This window comes from Fundulus heteroclitus, chromosome 14, assembly GCF_011125445.2.
Source record: "Fundulus heteroclitus isolate FHET01 chromosome 14, MU-UCD_Fhet_4.1, whole genome shotgun sequence".
NCBI classification, from domain to species: domain Eukaryota; kingdom Metazoa; phylum Chordata; class Actinopteri; order Cyprinodontiformes; family Fundulidae; genus Fundulus; species Fundulus heteroclitus.
In genome coordinates, this window is record NC_046374.1 from 17,045,437 (window position 1) to 17,068,941 (window position 23,505).

The 23,505-nt window shown below is 40.6% G+C and overlaps 2 protein-coding genes across 2 annotated transcripts in view; one reads left to right on the top strand and one right to left on the bottom strand.

Moving 5' to 3' along the window:
- The window catches only part of hdlbpb (high density lipoprotein binding protein b), a 28,807-nt gene extending 12,584 nt beyond the window's left edge, over positions 1 to 16,223 (top strand). The window contains exons 9-28 of the mRNA XM_036146397.1: positions 971 to 1,078; positions 1,225 to 1,329; positions 3,214 to 3,292; positions 4,240 to 4,379; positions 4,459 to 4,563; positions 4,649 to 4,762; positions 4,840 to 4,926; positions 5,004 to 5,135; positions 7,130 to 7,348; positions 7,436 to 7,657; positions 8,356 to 8,574; positions 9,457 to 9,601; positions 9,714 to 9,841; positions 10,325 to 10,429; positions 10,521 to 10,655; positions 12,212 to 12,355; positions 12,437 to 12,616; positions 12,697 to 12,813; positions 14,021 to 14,179; positions 15,172 to 16,223. Of these exons, the coding sequence (XP_036002290.1) occupies positions 971 to 1,078; positions 1,225 to 1,329; positions 3,214 to 3,292; positions 4,240 to 4,379; positions 4,459 to 4,563; positions 4,649 to 4,762; positions 4,840 to 4,926; positions 5,004 to 5,135; positions 7,130 to 7,348; positions 7,436 to 7,657; positions 8,356 to 8,574; positions 9,457 to 9,601; positions 9,714 to 9,841; positions 10,325 to 10,429; positions 10,521 to 10,655; positions 12,212 to 12,355; positions 12,437 to 12,616; positions 12,697 to 12,813; positions 14,021 to 14,179; positions 15,172 to 15,264 (2,736 nt within the window). The 3' untranslated portion in view covers positions 15,265 to 16,223. The remainder of the gene's footprint in view (positions 1 to 970; positions 1,079 to 1,224; positions 1,330 to 3,213; positions 3,293 to 4,239; positions 4,380 to 4,458; positions 4,564 to 4,648; positions 4,763 to 4,839; positions 4,927 to 5,003; positions 5,136 to 7,129; positions 7,349 to 7,435; positions 7,658 to 8,355; positions 8,575 to 9,456; positions 9,602 to 9,713; positions 9,842 to 10,324; positions 10,430 to 10,520; positions 10,656 to 12,211; positions 12,356 to 12,436; positions 12,617 to 12,696; positions 12,814 to 14,020; positions 14,180 to 15,171) is intronic.
- A 3,330-nt stretch (positions 16,224 to 19,553) lies between these two features.
- The window catches only part of neurl4 (neuralized E3 ubiquitin protein ligase 4), a 31,844-nt gene continuing 27,892 nt past the window's right edge, over positions 19,554 to 23,505 (bottom strand). The window contains exon 29 of the mRNA XM_012874747.3: positions 19,554 to 23,501. Coding sequence (XP_012730201.2) covers positions 23,297 to 23,501 — 205 coding nt within the window. The 3' untranslated portion in view covers positions 19,554 to 23,296. The remainder of the gene's footprint in view (positions 23,502 to 23,505) is intronic.

Below are 23,505 nucleotides of genomic sequence, written 5' to 3' on the forward strand. Positions count from 1 at the left end.
GATTCTAAAAGATGTTTTTGTTTTCATTTTAATTGATTAAAGCTGTTTTAAAGCCACTGCTCTCAGGATGCATTGATCTGCAGCGGTGCGCCGTCATCCAGGGACCTTTATCCTATCCTAAGTAATTTATGACCGCTCATGGCATGAAAGCTAGAATAACAAGTATTTCGAATGCTGTTCTTAAATCTTTTTTTATTATTATAGTTCTTGAACAGAAATTTTACGGGTCTCAGCAAAGCTTTGCGAAAACTAGACGTCTGGTTTTCAGTCGTTGATAAATCAGTCCTCTACCCGAGTCTCTATTAGAAATCTGAACACTGGACATGACCGCCAAAACAGGAAATCAGAAAAATAAACTTTATTCAACAGCAGGGTGATTAACGTGAGAACGTGAAAATTTTACTCAAAATAAACCATGAAACTAGAAAGCTGAAATGCCCAAATACATAATATGACTGCTAGTGGTTCTGAAACATTAAAAAAAATGTGTCATCTTTACCTCCATGCCTTTGGGAAATGAGGTCTAGCCTTTCAAAAAGTAATTTTTAGCCACCAGTACAATCATATCTACATGCATTTATCCTTCCATAACAGGCTGTGTGTCTAGAAAAGGTGCAGCACTGCAAAAAGGGAACTAAAAACAAGTAAAGTTTTCTTAAAATTTGTATATTTTCCCTTGATTTAAACAGCTAAATAAGACTATTTGCCAATGGAGTGAGTAATTCTACCCCTAAGATAAGATAATTAGATATATGGCACTTGAAATAAGATGATGAAGATGAAATGTTCTTATTTTAAGTGCAAAACTCTTATTCCATTGGCAAATAGTCTTATTTAGCTGCTCAAATCAATGAAAAAGACACTAATTTCAAGAAAATTTTACTTACTTTTACTTTGCAGTGAGAAATACAGTGCGTGAAACGGGTTGATCTCGTGTTCGAACCCTGCTGTGACTGTGTCGCTCTTACAGGCGAAGAGCGTGATGGTGATGGAGGTCAGCGCTCCAGCTTGGCTCCATCGCTTCATCATCGGCAAGAAAGGGCAGAACATCGGGCGCATCACGCAGCAGCTGCCGCGGGTAAGGAGGCCACGCCCAGACGCCGCTGATCAACGCTGACCGTTGAGCACGGGGGGGAGCACGAAACGTTTGGCCTTGACTTTAACACAGGGTGGCGCTGTGGAGCGGGCTGCCTCACCGGGCGATGTGTTTGTTCACCTGTGCAGGTTCACATCGAGTTCACAGACGGCGAGGAGCGGATCAGTCTGGAGGGCCCGACGGAGGAGGTGGAGCAAGCTCAGGCTCAGATACAAGAGATCATCAAGGACCTGGTTGGTGCTCACACACACACACACACACACACACACACACACACACACACACACACACCCTATAACCCTCACCGGTTTATATCTCACTCTAACCCTAGCCTGAGCCTAATTGATACCTTAGTGCTAAACCGGTACACTTTATTTGAAGGGGTGTACATAAGACTGACATCATAAACATGACATAACACCTGTTATGAACAGAAATGACTCTTTATGAATGTTTAGGACTGTTGTCATTAATTGTCATTCCGTAAATCATGACACTATTAAAGCAAAGTTGACATTGTTTAAAATGTCTTTGTTATGACAATTTGACATTAACAGAGACAAGGTTAAATTTAGGGCTTGATTTGGGATTAGGTTAAATTTAGGGTTTGATTTGGGATTAGGTTAAATTTAAGGCTTGACTTGGGATTTGGTTAAATTAAGGGTTTGATTTGGGATTTGGTTAAATTAAGGGCTTGATTTGGGATTAGGTTAAATTAAGGGTTTGATTTGGGATTAGGTTAAATTTAAGGCTTGATTTGGGATTTGGTTAAATTAAGGGTTTGATTTGGGATTAGGTTAAATTAAGGGCTTGATTTGGGGTTTTGTTAAATTAAGGGCTTGGTTTTGGATTTGGTTAAATTAAGGGCTTGATTTGGGATTAGGTTAAATTAAGGGCCTGATTTGGGATTAGGTTAAATGAAGGGCTTGATTTGGGATTAGGTTAAATTAAGGGCTTGATTTGGGATTAGGTTAAATTAAGGGCCTGATTTGGGATTAGGTTAAATAAAGGGCCTGATTTGGGATTAGGTTAAATAAAGGGCCTGATTTGGGATTAGGTTAAATTAAGGGTTTGATTTGGGATTAGGTTAAATTAAGGGCTTGATTTGGGGTTTTGTTAAAACCTAAATTTAACCTAATCCCAAATAAAGACATAAATTTAACCTAATCCCAAATCAAGACCTAAATTTAACCTAATCCCAAATCAAACCCTAAATTTAACCTAATCCCAAATCTGTTAATGTCAAATTGTCATAACAAAGACATTTTAAACAATGTCAACTTTGCTTTAATAGTGTCGTAATTTACCGTATGACAATTAATGACTAAACATTCATACAGAGTCATTTATGTTCATAACATGTGTTATGTCATGTTTATGATGTCAGTGTAATGTCAGTCTTATGTACACCCCTTCAAATAAAGTGTAACCACTAAACCTAACCAAGCCCAGAAAGAAAGTGAGGACCAAACAAAGCTCCTCATGTCACATCAGAGTCCTCACTTTACTTGTAAAATGAGCAGAAAATGTTCTCGCTCAGCTGCAAGTACCAAGAACACACACACAGCTCTGGTCCTGGGTCTTTTTACAGCACATCGCAACATACAATTTCCTTTTTGTGCTTTCCCAATGATGCTGCAGCTTCAGTAAATATATAATAATGCTTTTAGGAATGTCTGATTATTCTAGCTCAAACCCAAGTGGAGAGCATTTTTAAGTTTGAATTATAATATAGCAAATTATTTAATTTTAAAGATTCAGCAAGGACTGTACAACCTTTTCAGAATGAATGTAACATGTTTGCAGATTGTGTTTATGGGCTTTTAGGGGAAGCAAAGTTTGAGTTTTTAACACTTCAATGGGGGGGAATGACTAATACAGTTGTCAGTACGGTGTTAAAATGTATTTAGGTGTAATTTAGGATAACCTTCAGATCATATTTAAAAGTCTGGCCATTTACCACCAGTGGTTTGTATTTATCTGTTTAATTAAGAAACTCTGTAGATCATTAATGTAATTGCCAAAAGGGAAAAAAGGATTTTACAGCAAAGGGAAAGTTCAAGATTTGTCTACAAAACGGACAACAACTGTTTGACCCTCCTTTCTCTGCTGTGCAGCTGGTGAGGATGGATTATACCGAGGTCAGCATCGATCAGCGTTTCCACAGACACCTCATCGGGAAGAACGGAGCCAACAGTGAGGGTTTTCTCTTTTATTCGCTGTTTTTTTTCTCTGAAAGTTGCAAAATGCTGCCTGAATGGTAGATCCGTGGTTTTTGGGAATCATGGAGGACATCCACTAAAAAATGAAAACGGCATCAAAAAGTTTATTTCATTCAGCAACAGAATTCAAAAAGTGAAACTCGTGACTTTTTACACTGGAATATTTCAAGCATTTTTCTATTTTCTGTGATACTTCTGGTTTAGAGCAAATTAAAACATACAGTAGGATCAACAAAAAAGAAGTTTTACAGTAGAAATGTCAGCCTACTGAAAACTGTCTGTTTACTGTACAATATATGGACGTGATGTTGCGTTGGCGCTCCTTTGGCTTGAATCACTGCATCCTGGTTCACATTTTTTCCTTCCACTTAACTTTCCATTGATATGGTTGGATCAAGCTTTCTTAAAACAAGCAGGTTGTTCAGCAAAGACCATTTCTGTCCTTTTGTCTTTAACAAAACATTCCCGTGAGAAGTTCCCTTTTTTTTATTGCTTTGATTTAATTTTGAGCTTTTCTGAGAAACTGAATTTGGGGGTTTCCGTTACCTGTAATCCATCGTCAATTAAAGATCATCAATCTGTTATATCGCTCTGCATGCAGTTAATCTGTTTCACCTTTTGAATTGATTTACTGAGATAAGCTTTTATTGAGACGTTGCCTGTAGAGCAGCGTCCATCAAAGCAGCAGGACGCGCCAAACACCCAGCAACACGGATTCTGCTGTGGGGAAAATACTTAGAATCTGTATATATTTCATGCACATGTGGTTTAATAGATCATTTGAGTTGGAAATCCTTTGCAAGTTGTGTCGCCGCTCTCAGTGCCCTCATCAACCTGCAGGAGACCGATGAGATCAAGCGGCTAGAGGACAGATCAGCATCCATCAGTCACTGAAATCTCTCCTCTTCACCCTCCCTGCAGTCAATCGGATCAAGGAGCAGTACAAGGTGTCGGTGAGAATCCCACAGGACTCCGAGAGAAGCAACCTGGTCCGCATCGAGGGAGACCCTAAAGGAGTGCAGATGGCGCGCAGAGAGCTCATCGAGATGGTCCAGAGGATGGTGAGCGAGGGTTTAAGGTTCTGGCTGGGTTCTTTCCTTCGATTGCACTCAAACCGATGAGAGGTCTACACCTTTCCAGGAGAACGAGCGCACCAAAGACCTGATCGTGGAGCAGAAGTTTCATCGGACAATCATCGGGCAGAAGGGGGAAAAGATCAAGGAAGTTCGGGATAAGTTTCCTGAGGTGAGATTCTTCTCTGAGCTGTGCAGAGCAGCTCCTTTGAACGCCGTTTCTTTACCTTTTGGCCTCGCTCGCTTTGAACCTTCAGGTCATCATCACGTTCCCCGACCCGTCGCAGAAGAGCGACATCGTCCAGCTGAGAGGGCCGAAGAACGAGGTGGAGAAATGCGCCAAGTTCCTGCAGAAGATCATCGCCGAGCTGGTACGGGCCGCAGCTCCCCGAGCCGCTGGCTGCTGACGTCTCGGCCTCACAGAGCCTTTTCTGCCTTTTCTCCGCAGATCGAGAACAGCTTCTCGCTCTCCGTTCCCATCTTCAAGCAGTTTCACAAAAACATCATCGGGAAGGGCGGCGCCAACATCAAGAAGGTGAAGGCGGGGTCAGGTAGAACGTAGCAAATGTCACACTGGCGGCGTTAAACAACGGGGGATGTTTGTGTCATCAGATCCGGGAGGAGACCAACACTAAGATCGACCTGCCGACGGAGAACAGCAACTCAGAGATGATCGTCATCACAGGGAAGAAGAACAACTGTGAGGCGGCCAGAGATCGAGTCCTCGCCATCCAGAGAGACCTGGTGAGATCAATCAATCAATCAATCCATCAATCAATCCATCAATTAATCTATCCATTAATCCATCACTCAATCAATCATTCCATCAATTTATCAATCAATCCATCAATCAATCCATCCATCAATCAATCAATCAATTTATCAATCCATCAATCAATCAATTTATCAATCCATCAATCAATTCATCATCAATCAATTTATCAATCCATCAATCAATCAATTTATCAATCCATCAATCAACCCATCATCAATCAATTTATCAATCCATCAATCAATTTATCAATCCATCAATCAATCATCCATCAATTTATCAATCCATCAATTTATCAATCCATCAATTTATCAATCCATCCATCAATCATCCATCAATCAATCAATCAACCCATCAATCAATCCATCAATCATCCATCAATCAATCCATCAATCAATCCATCCATCAATCAATGAATCCATTAGTCAATCAATCCATCAATCAATCCATCAATCAATCAATCAAACGTCCATCAATCAATCAATCAACCCATCAATCAATACATCAATTAATCAATTCATCAATCAGTCCATCAATTAATCAATTCATCAATCAATCTATCCATCCATCCATCTTCATAAAATACTTTTAAATACTTTAAGCCGGTCAGCTCGTGGGAATTTTTAACCCGTGGCCTCCTGTTAGCCGGGGTGTATTAATACGACAGAGACCCTTTTCTCTTTGCCACGTTTCTAAATGGGGGGGAAAGACCAGAGAACATGTAAAATAAAGAAAGATGTTCAGGAAAAGCCTTAAAGTCCTAAACTAAATGAAACTGTGACAACCAAGGCTGGTACCAACAAAAATAGACCCTCAATGACACTTTTTTTTAAGAAATGCCGTCAGGAGATGTTAACTATTTTCCCAGCGTGGATAAATTACCTGTCATGGACGACAGGGAGGTAAAAACTGCATTTTTATTCTGGTAAGAGATGAAAACAAATGGCCAAATCAATACAGAAATGCTTCACCAGAGAGCAAGTTTCCCTTCCTTCTTGGCCAGGAGAAGACTGTGCTGGCCTGTCGGCAAGAGATGAGATGTGCAATGTAAGAGTTAAAGAAAACAAAAAAAACATTTATTTTTTTATCTACTGCACTGCAAAAACAGAACTAAAAGTAGGTGAAATTTTCTTGAAATCATTGTAATTTTCCTTGATTAGAGCAGGTAAATAAGACTATTTGCCAATGGAATAAGATTTTTGCACTTAAAATAGGAACAATTCATCTCCACCGTCTTATTTCAAGTGCAGGGTGTCTAATTATGTTATTTTGGAGATGAATTGCTCCTGTTTTAAGTGAAAAAATCTCATTCTATTGGCAAATAGTCTTATCTACCTGCTCAAATCAAGGAAAAATACACTAATTTCAAGAAATTTTTACTTATTTTTGTTCCCTTTTTGCAGTGTGTGCAGTTTTGTTTTTGCTTCACTGAATGCCTGTTCTCAAATTTAAAGTTAGATTTTTATAAGATATTCAGTGAGATGATCCTGTCACGGTTAAAAATAAATGGATTTAGCGCTTTTATTAAGCTTTAAATTGAACCTTTCTATGTCAAAATTAGCGCAGCTTTAATCATACAGCAACTGGGAACTTGTGATGTTGTGGGATATAATAAAACACCGTTAGGGGTTTTAATTTGTCATCCCCCTTTCTCCGCCACGTCTTTTAAGAAAGACAAGAAATCCCTCTGAATAAAACAGAAACAGCTAAACCTTTAGGCAAACTGAGTTATTAACATTGCTGTTTAAAAGGCTAAACTGAACATTCCAGCTAATGATGACACATTTTATGCTGAAAATGAGAGCTTAGAGTGAATTACGAAAGGCCAAGAACAGAGAAATTGGATCTTTTCAGGCGTCGAGAACAACTTGCAGCGACAACAGGACGCTTTGGCCCCCCGAACGGGAAGAAGTTGGTTTAACGGCAGAGCGATGGAAGAGACTGAAACGAGCGACTCTGTTTTCAGGCCAACATCAAGGAGACAGAAGTCGCCATCCCAGCCAGGCTGCACAACTCTCTGATCGGCTCCAAGGGCTGCCTGGTGCGCTCCATCATGGAGGACTGCGGGGGCGTCCACATCCACTTCCCCTCGGAGGGCTCCGGCTCGGACAAGGTCACCATCCGGGGGCCCGCCGGCGAGGTGGAGAAGGCCAGGAAGCAGCTGCTGCAGCTGGCGGAGGAGAAGGTCAGAGCAAAACATCTGCATGGGTACGAGGAAACGGCCGAGTCGGGTCCGATCACCCTGTTTTGTCTCCTCGCTCCCCCCTTCCAGCAAGTCAACAACTTCACCGCGGACCTGCAGGCCAAACCGGAGTACCACAAGTTCCTGATCGGACGGGGCGGGGCCAACATCCGGCGCGTCAGGGACCGGACGGGGGCCCGCATCATCTTCCCGTCGCCCGACGACACGGAGCAGGAGCTGATCACCATCGTGGGGAAGGAGGAAGCCGTGCGTCAGGCCCAGAAGGAGCTGGAGATTCTGGTCAAAAACCTGGTAACTGCTTCCCAAACCCCGCCTCATTTATCAGCCGCTTGAATCCGTTTATATATTTAACTAAGTTTCTCAAGTTTTAGATTAGATTAGATTAGATTAGATTAGATTAGATTAGATTCAACTTTATTGTCATTACACAGGTACAAGGCAACGAAATGCAGTTTAGGTCTAACCAGAAGTGCAATAGCAGCAAGTGCAGGATAAACAATGGTTATTACTGAATAAATATAGAGATGTATATTATTATAGACATAATTTTACTGATAGATTTGTCCTATGAGTATAATATATAGATAACTAGTATTGTGAACCACATTTACAGCTGGAATGTACCGAATATAATATACAGGTGGATATTACAGGTGGAGTTTTACAGATATGTACAATAGCATAATATACAGATGATTATTATAACAGAGTTTACATGTACTATGAATATATGTACAGGTGGATATTACTATAGGCAGAATTGTGAACATGATATACAGGTAGCTATTACTATAAAATGAATAAATAGAGTTAGGACAGAAGCTATTTAAACTAAAGTGCAGTGGAAGGTAATTGCATATTACAGTTAAAGTACGGTATTGCAAATGTATATGTAGACAATTGTGAATAAACAGTCAGCAGTGGAAGTTTTGAGCACGCGTAACCCTGGACGTTCCCCTCTCGCTGAACGCTCGGTGTCGACCTTCCAGGACGACGTGGTGGAGGACAGCATGGAGGTGGAGGTCCGCCACCATCGGCACTTCGTGTGTCGCAGGGGCCAGGTGCTGCGGGAGCTGGCGGAGGAGTACGGCGGCGTGGCGGTGAGCTTCCCCCGCACAGGGTCCAACAGCCAGAGGGTGACCCTGAAGGGGGCGAAGGACTGCGTGGAGGCGGCGAAGAAGCGCATCCAGGAGATCATCGAGGACCTGGTAAGGCACAGAAAAGAGCTTCCTGCATGTTTTACGGGCTGAGATCCTTTTACAGATTAGTACATGATGGGTTTAAATACGGACATTTATAAAAAAGAAATATTTAGCAAGTCAGTGCTGCTGTTTGCTACAAGTCATGTAAGGGACAGAGAGGACCTGTGAAAGCAGGTGGTGGTTTTAATGCTTACACACCCTGAACACACAGGTGTCCCATTGGGACATGGTGGCAGCATCATGCTGTGGGTTTGAGGGGGAGATGGGTGGACATAAACACAGGGCAATCCCACACGGCTTGAAAAGACGAGACTGTGGCAGAGCAGAACATGCGTTACAACGGCCTAGTCAAAGTACAGACATAAGCACAGCAAAGAATCCGTGACCAGACTTGGAACGAGACGCTCTCCATTTTATCTGGTTAATCTGGAGAGATTTTCTTTCACTACTGTTTGCCTGAACGATGTTTCAAAAGCAGCATAAGAAAAGAAGCTGCAGCTCAGAATATTTATGCATCCTCTACATGGAAAGTTGTGGTTATCTTTATTTCAAAAACTAAATGTTAGAAATATGTTTTTTTTTTAAAAATGACAATTTTCATATATATATATATATATATATATATATATATATATATATATATATATATATATATATATATATATATGTATATGTGTGTGTGTATATATATATGTGTGTGTATATATGTGTGTGTGTGTGAGTGTCTTAACATTAGTATCTCTAAACAAGGCTTATTTAGGGCAAAACTGTCTCTTCGTCTGTTCACCTCGTGCATCTCTGGCTGTTATTTTGTCTTCTTCTTCTCTCTGAGCTCGGCGCTATAATTAGACTGTTATTTTTTTCTCTCTCTCTCTTGTTGTGCTGCAGGAGTCGCAGGTGAGCGTGGAGGTGGCCATCCCTCAGCGGCACCACCGCGCCATCATGGGGCCCAAAGGCAGCCGCATCCAGCACATCACCAGGGAGCACGAGGTCCAAATCAAGTTCCCCGAGAGAGACGACGGCGCCGCTGCAGGTTGGAAACCCGACACCCCCTGGCTGCTGTTCTCGCTCCCCTCCCAGTTCAGTTCAGTCGGGTCAATCTCAGCCACACGATCTATCCTTTTTTTGCTCTGCGCTGAACTCAGGTCAGGACGCCTCGCCGCAGGAGAACGGAGACGTCAGTCCGGAGGCGGAGTTTGTCCCCCGCAAGTGTGACATCATCACCATCTCTGGACGGGCGGAGAAATGCGAACTGGCCAAAGCGGCCCTGCTGGTGATTCCCCCCTGTCTGATCGCGCTTCCACTGCAAAAATAGAACTAAAAACAAGTAAAATGTTCTTGAAATGAATGTATTTGCCCTTGATTTAAACAGGTAAATAAGATGATTTGCCAATGGAATAAGATTTTAGCACTTAAAATAGGAACAATTCATCTCCATCATCTTATTTATGTATAATATGATTAAACTTGACTTTGTAAAGTGCCTTGAGATGACATGTTTCATGAATTAGCGCTATATAAATAAAATTGAATTGAATTGAATTATTTCAAGTGCAGTATATCTAATTATCTTATTTTAGGGGTAAAAATACTCATTCCATTGGCAGATAATCTTATTTACCTGCCCAAATCAAGGGTAAAAAATACATTCATTTCAAGAACATTTTACTTATTTTTTAGCTGTTTTTGCAGTGTAGTCTTCTGGGGTTTTTAATGGAGCCTCCCTCAACACACTGCTGCTCTGCTCCTCCTGCAGGCGTTGGTGCCCATCACGGAGGACGTGGAAGTGTCCTACGAGCTGCACCGCTACATCATCGGCCAGAAGGGCAGTGGAATCAGGAAGCTGATGGAAGAATACGAGGTAAGCGCACACTTACCGTGCAGACGCTTCTTTAAAAAAATAAATAAATAAATGAGGTTTGTGAACGTCACGTGTCGCTTTGGGTGTGCAGGTGAACATCTGGGTGCCGCAGCCTGAAAAACAGCTGGACGTGATCAAGGTGACGGGCCTGGCAGCCAACGTGGAGCGTGCCAAGCTGGGCCTCCTGGAGAGGGTCAAAGAGCTCCAGGCCGAGCAGGAGGACCGGGTACTAAACCAGCCCGTGTGTTGCCGTCAGCTGTCTGGTCAATATGAGCGCTGGAGGTCACACCCAGGCCTCACTCAGACCCCGTAAAAGGTTGCTTCTGTCAGAGAGACACTCAAACGGTGGCGTTTATGAGCAGGAACGAGTGTCGCATGAATGGGGCTGAATATCGGAACTGTCGTCTCAGCAGAAAGAGCATCAAGTCTCTCCAAGCAGCATTCACTCCTCCTAAAAGAGTGTAGAGCCACAGGGAGAGTCGTCTGCATTGTTGATGGCTTTGCAGCAATCCCTCATACAGAGCATGCATGAAGCGACAGTGGAGAGGAAAACTCTCCTTTAACAGGAAGGAAAACCTCCAGCAGAATCAGACTCGGTGTGAACAGTCATACAGTAGAGCTGGACGATAATTCAGTAACAATATATATCAAGTCAAAAAGTTCAATAGAGGAACAGTTTTCCTTCCTTTTGCATTTTAGCCTATCATGTAGGTTAATACTGCAGTCTTTAAATCCTCCCAGCCAATCACAAACTCAGACACAGGAACACTCTGTCACCAAAATTCAAAATCTTCACAGAGCACACGTTCTGTTTTCTTTTTTTAAGATTTAACAGTTTTGGTAAAAAGTTGGTTGAATAAAAGGTTGTGTTTGAATTCAGTGTTCTTTATTTAAAAATAGTTAATTAAGAAACAGCATAAAAACTCAAGGAAGTGTGAGGGTACCTTAATTCTTTTTTGATAATTATCGACATCGATCAGTATGATTACTATTTTATCTATATGCTATTTTCTATGTCGTCCAGCCGTAGTTTACAGTTCCAGTCTAGTTTATAATAGCAGGGTCTTGAAGTTACCTTTTATCATTCTGCAGTTCTGAATAATTATGGAAACTAGAAAATAGTTTGTTTTTCAGGCTTTTTACCCCTCCTTGTATTAATATAAAATTTGTCTGTGTTATTTTTTTTGCCAACAGTCTTTCCAGCGTTAGTTTGGTTTTTCATTCCCTCATTAAATCCCTCATTTGAAAGGAACCGGGGGGGGGGATTCTTGAATTAGGTCTAAACGCCCTTTAAAGCATTAAAACTGCGTATTATGAAAAGGAATTTTTACAAATAAAATAAAAGCTCTAAAGTTCACAAACTCTAATTTAAAAAAAAAAAGTAGCTGAATTTTATCCAAGATACCTGTTTATTTATTTGGCAAGTCTTAAGATTTTACAATAAAGCAGCTTAGATGCCAGAAAGGTCGTGGAAAGGAAAGCCAAGTTCAGCATAATTTCATTTCATTAAAATGAACAAGTCTTGACTCTCGCAGGTTCATGGTTGGTACATCTGGAGGTTTTACTACCTTTTCGTCATAAATTATGTATATCAGGACCTGGGTTCTTCTGGAAGCTGCCCGCGACTCGAGTAGGAAGGCTTTGGTTTCACATATTGGGGTTTTGCCGCCGCTATAATCTGATTTATAGCAGGATGAAACCAGCGACGGTAATAATCATTAATTAGACGATTCGATGTGTGCCTTCCTATAAAGTAAGGATGATCTCTCCGTCTCGTCTCAGGCCCTGCGCAGTTTCAAGGTCACCATGTGTGTCGACCCAAAGTTTCATCCCAAGATCATCGGCCGGAAAGGAGCGGTCATCTCCCAGATCAGGAAGGACCACGACGTCAGCATCCAGTTCCCCGACAAAGGAGACGAGCAGCAGGTCTGTGTGGCTTTCCAAAACCGGAATAGACACTCCTGCCTCGCTCTGACTGACCCCGACTCATCATCTTTGCTCCCCCAGGACCTGATCGTGATCTCCGGGTACGAGCGGAACGTGGAGGAGGCGCGCCTGGCCATCCAGCTGCTGGTGTCCGAGTTACAGGAGATGGTGAGCCAGGACGTCCACCTGGACCCGAGGACTCACGCCCGCATCATCGGCGCCCGCGGCAAAGCCATCCGCAAGCTGATGGAGGAGTTCAAGGTGAGCGGCGGCGGTGACGGGTCCTGAACCGGGAGGAGCGAGTGTGTTTGGCGCCGACTGATCTTGTCGGTTCTCTCCAGGTGGACATCCGGTTCCCTCAGCCGGGCTCCGACGAGCCCGACAAGGTGACGGTGACGGGCCTTCCTGACACCGTGGACGCAGCCATAGACCACCTGCTCAATCTGGAGGAGGAATATGTGAGTGATCGGCATGAGACGGTGGAGATCAGATGTATTGGTGGAGGTGGCGCCGGTCCATTTAATGCAGGGGTGTCAAACATACGGCCCGCCGAACTATCTAGTCTGGCCTGGTGGCTAAATGCATTATCATTATTTAAAAAAATAAATAAAAAATCTTTTTTTTTTTTCCAGTGTCCTGTCTGGCAATTCAATTCAATTCAATTTTATTTATATAGCGCCAAATCATGAAACATGTCATCTCAAGGCACTTTACAAAGTCAAGTTCAATCATATTATACAGATTGGTCAAAATTGTCCTATATAAGAAAATGTGTCAATAAGAATTGTTGTCTTAATGCCAAAAAAAGCTCAACACATTTGACTTTCACAAGTGGAGCAGTACTGCTTTTGCCATAGTGCTCTGCTTGATTTATGAATGTGAATAGTTTTATTATGATTCATGCTGGAAATATCTCAAATGATATGGACACTACAATGGGAAAGAAGGAGAGGAAAGGAAGAACAAGAAGAAAAAAAGAAAAGGTGGAAGAAAGAGGAGATAAAAGGAAAATAATGAATTTAATTGAAAATCTGCAGTTCCTATATTGTCCACGAGGCGCTGTGTTTTAATCAGCAGATGGTAGCACTGAGCTTCAGATGTGGAAAATTGATTTCAAATAATTTCTTAATTTTTATCTGTTTGATGTATTTTGTCATGCAGTTCCAAAAAATGTGAATAAATGTTTTTCAACATTGTATAATCACTGTGATCAGTTCTTATGCATAATGCACAAGTAAATGTTCAACTGAGTAAAAGTATTGTTGAAATTGCACATACTTTTCTTAAAAACGCTGAGGTTATTCATAACATATTGTGTAAAAGTGAAATTAATTTAACATAAAAATCAACAACAAGTTCACTTTTATTAGTTCTATTTACTCTTGCAATGAGTTTCCTCGTGTGGCCCTCTTGAGATCAGATTAAGCTGTATGCGGCCCCTAAACCAAAATGAGTTTGACACCCCTGATTTAATGAGTTAAAGCGATGTTTGTTAACAGGACTGTCAGAAGCTCCTGCAACCGCCTGGTGACACCTTTTGCTTTTCCCCCCCAAACGTTCTGTTTGTAACTGGTTGCAATAATAGCTCTTATCAGCCTCCACATGCACCAAGCTACGCCTATGCTCCTCTGGTTGATTACCGTCTAATATGTTGTTTCCCTTCAGCTGCTCAGCGTGACGGAGACAGAGACCTTGGCGGCGTACATGAAGCCTCCGTCTCGCTACGGAGGGGGAGGCGGAGCCGGAGGCCTGGACGACAGCAGCGGGGGTCCTGCTAAGGGCTTTGTGGTGCGGGACGCCCCCTGGAACGCAGCAGGGAACAAGGTGGGTCGTCCTGGAGCTTATTCCTAAGCACGTCTATGAAGAAATACGGACGGTAGGAAGGCGGGTTCGGAAGAGCTTCGCTCGAGAATTTAAGCAACCCTTTAAACTTTTTCCACATTTTATTTAACGGCAACAAGCTTCAGTATGTTTTACAGTGATTTCATGTGACCAACCAACACAAAGTGGTGCATGAATAGGAAGTGGAGGGACAAAGATACGTGGTTTTCAACATTTTGTACAAATAAAAGTAAATACAGTAGTGCTGCGTATTTATATTTAGACCCCTGTTCATTGTTTATTCTGTAATATTGCCTTCAGAAGTCACAGCTGCAGACATAACAAGACATAATAATAATAATATTAATAACTTATCATGCAATTAATTAATTAATTAATTAAAGTGGGGCACATAAACTCAACACCTATAAACAACTAAGTTTTATGTGGTGCATACAACCTGACTTTGATCAATGTTAAATCAAACAGATCAATTAGCATAAACCAACACATTAGAAAATCTGTTTTTTATATAAGCTAAATGTAATTTCATTTTTATACATTATAAATTATAAAAAAAGGCTCACTCATGTTGATTTATTGATTCACATCAATCCTTCAGTGAGCTAGCAAGGACAACACTAGATTAATATTTGCTTTTAGTTTCCATTTTCCTATGTTTTATTTTGTTTAAATTTTCCTACATTTTATTCTAACTGTTTTTTTTTTTTTACTTGGGCGAGTGTCTGGTGGAGAAATGCCCCTAAAGACTTAAAGCTGTAACCGCCAAATAAAACCTGGCCCACTGATCAGGTTTTATTTATGCACCTCACAATGATGTGCTTGATTAGTTTGGTCTGTCACATAAAATCACAAAAAAAAACACACGAAGAGTTGCAGGCCACAGATGAAGCCTTTTCCTTTAACCCGTCTGTCCCTGCAATAAGAAAAAATAAAAAAACATAACATTCAGCGTGCTTTTGTTCCTTTTTTAGGCTCCTGATATGAGCAGCGCCGAGGATTTCCCCACATTCGGGAGCGGCGTGGCCCCGAAGCAAACGTCGGCCTGGGGCCCCAAGAAGTTCTGAGGCTCTGAGGGAAAACAGCGAAACTTGTGTACAGTAGAGTACGAGAGACAAAAACCAGTTTCAAGTCAACTTGCTGCTCGCCTTTCCCCCCCCGTCTACCCCTCGTCTCTTTAGCGTCCCCCGTCGTCACGCACCGTTCTCCCACAACCAGCCACAGTGAATCCTGGGAGAACGAGTCCTGTTTGTCTCTCTCCATGTAGTCCATTCCACTCCTCCTGCCTTGAAGACAGAGGGGGAAAATGCTGTCCTCATGATTTTGCTACCCCAGCTCTGCTTCTTCCTGCAACATTTCACAAACCGTTTTCTTCTTCTTCTCCCTCTAAGACTGCCAAACGCCCCCCCCCCCCCTCCTCTACTCCCCCCCCCACACTGAAGTCCTGTTTCAGTTCCTCAGAGAGCAGAGAGGAGGAACCCTCACACTTCCTAAGCAGGACCTTTCCAGGAAGTTGAGCGCTTTTTCCTCGCGCAACAGCTAAATCTTGGATTTTTAATCTTGAAATCTAAAGGAAACAAATTAGTTTTTTTTTTTTTAGCTCGACAGGAATTTTTAACAAAAGGAAATAATGTTTTAAGTTTTTTTTTTTTCCTAAAGTTTCCCATTTTCTCACTGATGTGCTGCAGCAGGTGAGGCGTCGGGGGTCTGTGCACCTTCCACTGAGTAGATTTTCTCATCAGAAACCAGCAATGAAAAACAGAAATCTAGAGGTAAATATCAAAATAAAAAACAAAAATGCAGGCATGTAAAAAAAATGTGTATATACGTTTTTGTTTTGTATTTTAACTTATACAGCGCCCCCTACAGGGACGCTGTAAAATAGTCGCAGCTTTTACGCTAATGCAGAAATATAAGTTTTTGGGTTTGTTTGCCAGTGATTTTGTTTTATCACCTTTTATATGAAAACAAAATGAAACCAAAAATTTCAACTTTTGCTGATCTATCCAACCACAAAAAAAAGAACTAAAAAAAAGTTGAATTTCACTAAACGGTAGTCTTTTGTTGTTTTCTTAGAATATTATAAACCTGAATAATGTTTTGTTTTTCTTTGCTGGTAATGTTTTTGTTTTAAATATGAACAAAAAATAAACCAAATTTAAAGTTCTACTCATCTCTTTTTAACTATAAAAAGAGATTTTTCCTTTTTTCTTGTCAAAAATTGTTAAAGAGAATTTTTTTTAATTGGTTTGAGTTTCTCAAAAAGACAAGAAACAATTATTTAAAACAAACTCCTGAAACCAGATGTGTCAGAATATGAAAAAATAGACAGCTGAATTTAGTTTTGTATTATTTGAAATTTGGAAAAAATTACCTTTTTACTAATTTGTTTCAACTGCAAACAAGAAAAATAGGGAATTTCAATAAATGTAAGTTGTTTTTTTTATCATAATGCAAATCATTGCAAATTGATGCTAATTACTTTTTTACAATCTCTGATTACTTTAACCGTAATTTTATCATATTCTGAAAAATCTGCTATGATAATAAGAAAACGGGCTAATTTTTCCCCCTATTTGTTGTTTTAGTGGTTTCATTGTTTAAATTATGGGAAAAATTCAAACTGAATGAAACACAATTTTTTTTTTTTTTTTTTTTTTTACCAAATTAAAAAAAGCTTAGATTTATTTAAATTGTTTAAAAATGTATGAGCACAAATTTTAATTTAACAAGAACATGGCAAACAGGAACCAAAAAAATTACCCTGTTTTTAATGCCGTTCTTTGCGTTTTTACTTTAAATGAAGCCAATTTCAGAAATCTGCTCATCTGTTTGTGAACCACTATAAATAAAAACGGCTTGATTTCCATTTAACATTTACTATTTTACACAAATTAAATGAAATAAGCAGTTTTATTTTGTCTTTTATTGTTGGTTTCTGACAAGAAGGTGGAGCAGCCGGAGCACACCTGTAGCTGTAAGCTGTGTATTTGTGTGCGTTTTGGGAGGTTTTACACCCGGTCCTCTTGTGTTGAGCCCGTTTTTATTTCTCTGTATTTATTTCCACCTGGGACTAAAAACCGCTGCTGTACTCCTGTGTTTTTAAACCGTATTGACTCAAAAAGTCCTGTAAACAAAAGATGTTTTTGTTAATTTATTTGAAAAAAAAAATGAGCCATTTTATTTGAACAACTGTGATCATCTGTTTTTTTTTATACATATGAGAAAAAAAGGAGGAAAAAAAAAACACTCACTGTAGCTTGCAACCTCATGTTTGAGAGCGGATTATGTGCGTCAGGGTTCGGGAAACATGTTACCAGTTGTTGTGTCCAAGTGTACAAAGATCTTTTCGCTATTTTTTTAAAAACTGTGTGGACTTTTTCTTTTTGTTGTTGGTTTCTGGGATATTTGAAAGACTGGATGTATGTGCGCGTGGAAGTGAAGAAGTATTTTTGAGTGAAGATGAACCGAACTTCTTACTTTTCTTTTTGTTTTATTTTTTTGGGACTGTCCTCAAAGCTCATTCAAAAGTTTTTTTGTTTTTTTTAATTAATTTATTTTTTTATCCATCAGCTTTCCGTCCAAACATGCTGCATAACTCTGATCTTCCCTCCCAAAAGGGTAAAAGCCTGTTGATGATAATTTGCAGTAAAACTATTTGAATTCCCCCGGATCTCTTTTCTGGTTTTGAGCTACAGCTCGTGTCCTTTTGCTGGAGTCAGTTTATCTAAAGCTGCTTTTACACAGGAGTCTGAGAATTGGATGGGAGGATCAATCAATGGAGCAGCTAGCTTGATGAGTTAAAGTCTGCTTCCCAGAAGCTAGGTACAGCTTCCAATTTTTCCCAAGTATGTTGCATCTAAAAACAGGTTTATATATATATATATATATATATATATATATATATATATAATATATATATAAAAACCTGAAAGTTCAAAGCTCTCTACAGTTATTGAGTACTCCCATGTAGTCAAACAACAATTAGCTGAATTAGTTATAAAATAGGACCGATTCCCCTCGCTTGTCAGCCACTTCAACCATTCAGCATGCTGAGGTGAGTGAATCTTCATCAGTGCCGACAGAGCGTCTGCTTAGTGTACCATTAGATCAGGGGAAGTAGTTATTGGCCAATTGCTGCAACAGCTTTACATTATTTCCAGAAGTTATCCCTCCTGCTTACATGTGAAAAGAAGGGTATAAAAAAAGATAAAAACGACCAGATGGCTTAGAACAATGTTCCTATACCGTATATGCAAGTTTTTTTTTCTTAGACAATGAGGTCTAAATGCTGTTTCCTCCCTTCATCCCTTCTGCCTTTTTTCTGGAATATTGACTTCTTCCCTCCCTTGTGTTTTCCTGCTTCGTCTTATTTCCCACCTTACAATCTTTCTTTCCCGTTCCCCTTACTTCCTTACCTCTCCGTTCCTTCTTTCCGGCTCTTCTTTTTTTTCCCTCGTTCCTTGTCTTGCAGCTTTTATTCTTTCCAGATTCCACGTCTAAAGCTTGCCCAGTGCAGCCTACCATAAAGTCACAGTAAACTTCAGTACTTTATAGTTTAACATGAAGGACTGAGAAGTCTTAAAAAGTGACATCTGGATATTTTGTTTTAAACACAAAACATGTAACCATGTTACCTGGACACCGTGTTGCAAATGCAGCAGTTTTAGATGTTTAGAAAGTCGATGCTGTAACTTTATTAACTTGAAGCTATTGAAGCACAAGGCAAATAGGCAGTACTTTTTGCATCATAATATACAACTTGTTCAATTAATTTCTATTTGGTAAAACTTCTTTGTTCTTCAGCTTCGATAGGATTGGTGTGTTTTACAGATGTTGGTTGGGGTAAATGCTTGTTGGACATGGCCAAGCTCTTAAAGGTAAAATGATCTTCTCATCCAATTCCAACTTATCCAAATCAGGTCTCTAAAACAAAACTTGTCGGAAAGGCAGGCTTGAGTAAACAGCTCTTTTAGGACATGTCGACACTCAGGGTCAAATTTAAAAACAAATGACTCCATTATGGTGTAAAAGCCCTCTATGCAACCCAGCAAGATCTGCCAGGGACGCATTCATCAGTCAGCAAGGATCGTCTCATATCAGCTCAAATGTCTTCTTGTTTGTTTTTTGTTTTTTCATTAAAATTGTGTTGATCTACTTCTATGACTGTAAACAGCTATGAGAAAAAAAAAAAGATCCCACTATTGGCCTTAAAAGGAGTCATTTTCGTCCATAAGAGTTTGAACAAGTTGAGTTCAACACTGCAATAACATGTCAGAGACCAGGCTTTTTTTTTTCTTTTTTTTTTTTGCGTTGTCCACATAAACCAACGTATTAACCATCCTTTGGAGCATCCTGTTCGTCAGTTCATTTATTTTATTTTTTTATATAAATCATGAAGATATGATTTGCTATGTAACAGCCTGTACAACACAACATACAGAAAACAAAACAAAAATACAAATTAAAGTGTACAAAGCAGCACTGGGCTTTAAATAACCCATGTAATAACATTTTTCACATTTTTTTTTTATTATATTTTAAGTTTTTCCTCTCCCTCATCAATGAGAAATTGATTGAGCTTCTCTGACTGACTTGTACTTTTAGAGTCGGACGCATCAGCTATAAACTTTTTGTTTCCTCCGTTTGCAATTTGGCCAAAAAAAATAAAATACAAAAAAAAACAAAAGAAAACTGATTGTAAACAATCCAAGCGGGTGTGAAATAAATGCAGAGCCCTAATTAAAAACATTCACATGTAAACGCCAGTTTGTGGGATGCCACCATGTTAAAGGAGACGTTTTCAAGCCCTGCAGGAGGTGGTGTCGGCCGGGTAAACGGATGGATGGGTTTGCATGGAGTGTAAACGGTGACGGGGAGCAAGACTGTGGTTTCGCACCTTTGGGGCTTTGTCGGACTTTAGCAGGGATGCTGGACATCTTGGGATCAGAATATAGACAAGAATCTAACAACGGGTTTAGCTTAGTAGACGTGGTTCCCTTTGGACAGCGAACTAACGGCGTCCTAATCTGGCTAAAATGTTTTACAACCATTGGAAATTCATGACCCAGCACTAAAGTAAAGGACTAATTCACTGCTTTAAATGTAAACTGTTGTAGTGAAGCAATCTAAACTAGAGCAGCGTTTGTTTTTGTGAGGCTTTTATGTAGGGATAACTTTTTAGCCCCCCCCCCCAAAAAGCTGCTTTTAACTTTTAAATTCTTGGTTATCTTTGCAATAAAAAAAACACAAAATATCCTGATAACACTTTTAAGTCCCAATGTCTGTCTGTAGTTTAGATTCCTTACAATAAATTAAACAATTTACTAGCCCTGTACTTGGAGCGCTGGATGCTAACTTTAGCATTTTATCCCCATTTAAGTTTTTTCCTGCTAAGCTAGCTAGTAGCTTTTGCTATAGCTTAACCACTTTTAAAAAATATATCTTAAGATATACACAAGTTTTGTTTTCCTTTTACAATCAAAGAAGTCACCTGTGTTGGTTTTTACGAGTACATCAAGCTTTTCTGAGACCCTTCTGGAAAGTGGAACGTAGCTAGCTGCCTTTAGCTTACTTTCAATGTATAAAATGTAAGAATTGTAAAATACCTCAGCAAAACAAAATAGGCCGTTGTAAATCTTAAATATTCAAACTCAACCAGAATCTTTTTTTAAGGGACATTTTCTGCTACTTTTACTGCACAAGCGGTAAATCTGGAGCATAAATTAGCATCTGTTGCTATTTTCATTTTTTCCCCCCCAAAAGGTGCAGCGGTAATTATGCAACGTCCGTTTCTGACTCCGCTATTGTTCATGTGTGTCTGGTTTTCCTTCAGAAGGGAGAGTCAAGCCATGTTTGGCCAAAAAAAAAAAAAAAAAAAAAGCATAGCGACCACAACCTAATATCGGGTCTGTTCACGTTGAAAGTCTCTGATATAGGAATGACATCACACCAAACTCAACAGCAGTCTGTTGGTTTTAGCTTGTTTTTAAAGGTGGGATTTACGGGTTTAAATATAAAGCAGATGTGTTTCCAATCAGTACAAAATGCTTTTTGCTAATTTACTGAAACCAAAAAGTTTATTTCTGCCACTTTCACTGTGTTCTGTACACTTGGCAGCCATCTTGGATTTAAACCCGAGACCTCCAACTTTCCAGATTTCAGTGAGTTCCACTTGTATTTAAAGTCACATTTTCCAAGTTCCCACCTGGAAGTGCAACAACAACGGCACCTCAAGGCGTCCTGGAAGGACAGAGGACCCAGAGCACGCCCAAGGTTAATATCCAATATGGCTGCCAGGTAGATAAAACAGTCGGCGGAATAAACTACGATCGTTTCTGACTGCTTGTTTCTCACTGAACCAGTGGAAGACATAAAATGGACCCAATATGCCTTGCATTACAACTAGCGGTCAACACCAGAACAATTAGGGAAAATCCCACTGGTTTTCCAACACGACTGGAACGAGGTTGACCTCACTCAGAGATCTGACTCCCGATGCAAATACAACGCAGCGGCATGCAGAGTTTCATTCACCTCAGAGGGGTGAACTTGGACCTGGGAGAGACGTCGTTCTGTACTTAATCACATCTCAGTTGCAAATTGGAAAATAGTGGGATTTATGCATTCAAACACTAGTGGAAGATGTTAACAAGCGATACGCTGATAAATACTTTTATGAGGCACAAAAACAGGTTATTTCTGTAACTTTCACTGAACGAAGACGCCATATTTGATCTAATGTCACGGTAACTTGGGGGACCTGTGCTACCATGTTGGAATAATGTCCCATCTGTATCTGGAATGCAGAGTTTCCTGTTCCTGGTTGGAAACAAAACAACAATAATCCCCTGAGATCAGGATTCAAACTTGAAACCTGGAGGTTTCAGAGCAGCCCCAGTGTTAAATACTAAATATGGCTGCCAGACACACAACACAAACGTAACGTTGCATTAATAAATTAGCTTTTATTCTACATTAGAGGCACACGGAGTGCTGTACATCCTGTCTGTGACGATGTTCTGGCTTATAACAACGCAACGACGGGTAAATCAGCAGGAGTGGAACCCAGCACAGCGCTGATAGAGGCTGAAACTAAACCCGGGAACGATGCCGCCCCAAACTTCGTCACGCTCCAGGGGGGCAAACTGTTAAGTGCTTGAAACGCATAAATCCCAGAGGTTTCCCAAACATTATTTTTTTGCAGACTTCATTACATTTCGTGCATGCAAGCAGCCATATTGGATTTGACCAAGTTGATTTTTCCGACTTTCTACAAAACACGACTGGCAGAGGGGAAAAAAAAAACCCAGCTTCCACTTTTCCCCCCCAACATGAAACCAGGAAATTCACATCGCAACGTTAGGCGATTAGATGTCATTCCCAGATCGGAGTTCTGTGTAAACCAATGGAGGGTGGCGGCGATATTAACGTCTGTTCGTATGGACACAGAACAGAAACACACAGTGAAGGACAGGTGTGTAAACATATTCGTCCCTCCCTCCTTTTTCTAAAAATCTCCCTGCTCATGGGGTCACAATCACATGATGCTCCCGGGCTCATATATTGAGATTCAAGTGTTTTGTCATTTCTACATTACTGTTAAAACACCGTCCTCATAATAAAAAAAAATGCAAATAAACCTACCTTTCAGTCTTTTTCTGTGTAAATTTGGGTGAGAAATACCTCCTATAATAAAACACCAGAGTAGAGGTCAAAAGTGTTAAAATAAGTGCTAAACTATAAAAAAAAAAAAGCTACTTGAGGGTGGAAGAACAAGCCGAGGGGAGAATGAACAGAAAAAAAAAAAAGAAATAGCTAATAAACAAACATGTCGTGTCGATGAGAAGTTTAAAAATCGCCCACTAGTGTCCGAAACATAAAGTGCAGGCAGTGTCTGTTCTTGGTACGGGCCGCTGCTCTCAGCCGGCAAAAAAAGCCGAGGAGCGAGTGGCCCGAACAACACCAAAAAAATGCTGAGTCGTCGACAATCCGCTGCAGGACCAGCTGGCTTTCCAGAGGAGTGTCTTGCTCAAGGCAGGGCTTGGGTTTGGTTGTCCGTTTTATCAAAAATAACCGGAAGCGTCACCGCCGCTCCGGTCACTCTACCCGGATCAGCAGGCCGTAGAGAAACGTGCCGCCCTGCTCCTTCGTGATCCACTCGATCTCCGAGTTGCTGAAGCGAGGATCTAGAGGCTCGCTCTGGCCGAGCGTCTGAGGTCCCACCTTGTAGGAGCCCGGCCGCACGCACACCTGGAAACCCACCTGAGCCTGGTGGCAGCGGTGGGAACGGGGGTCCTGAAATCTGC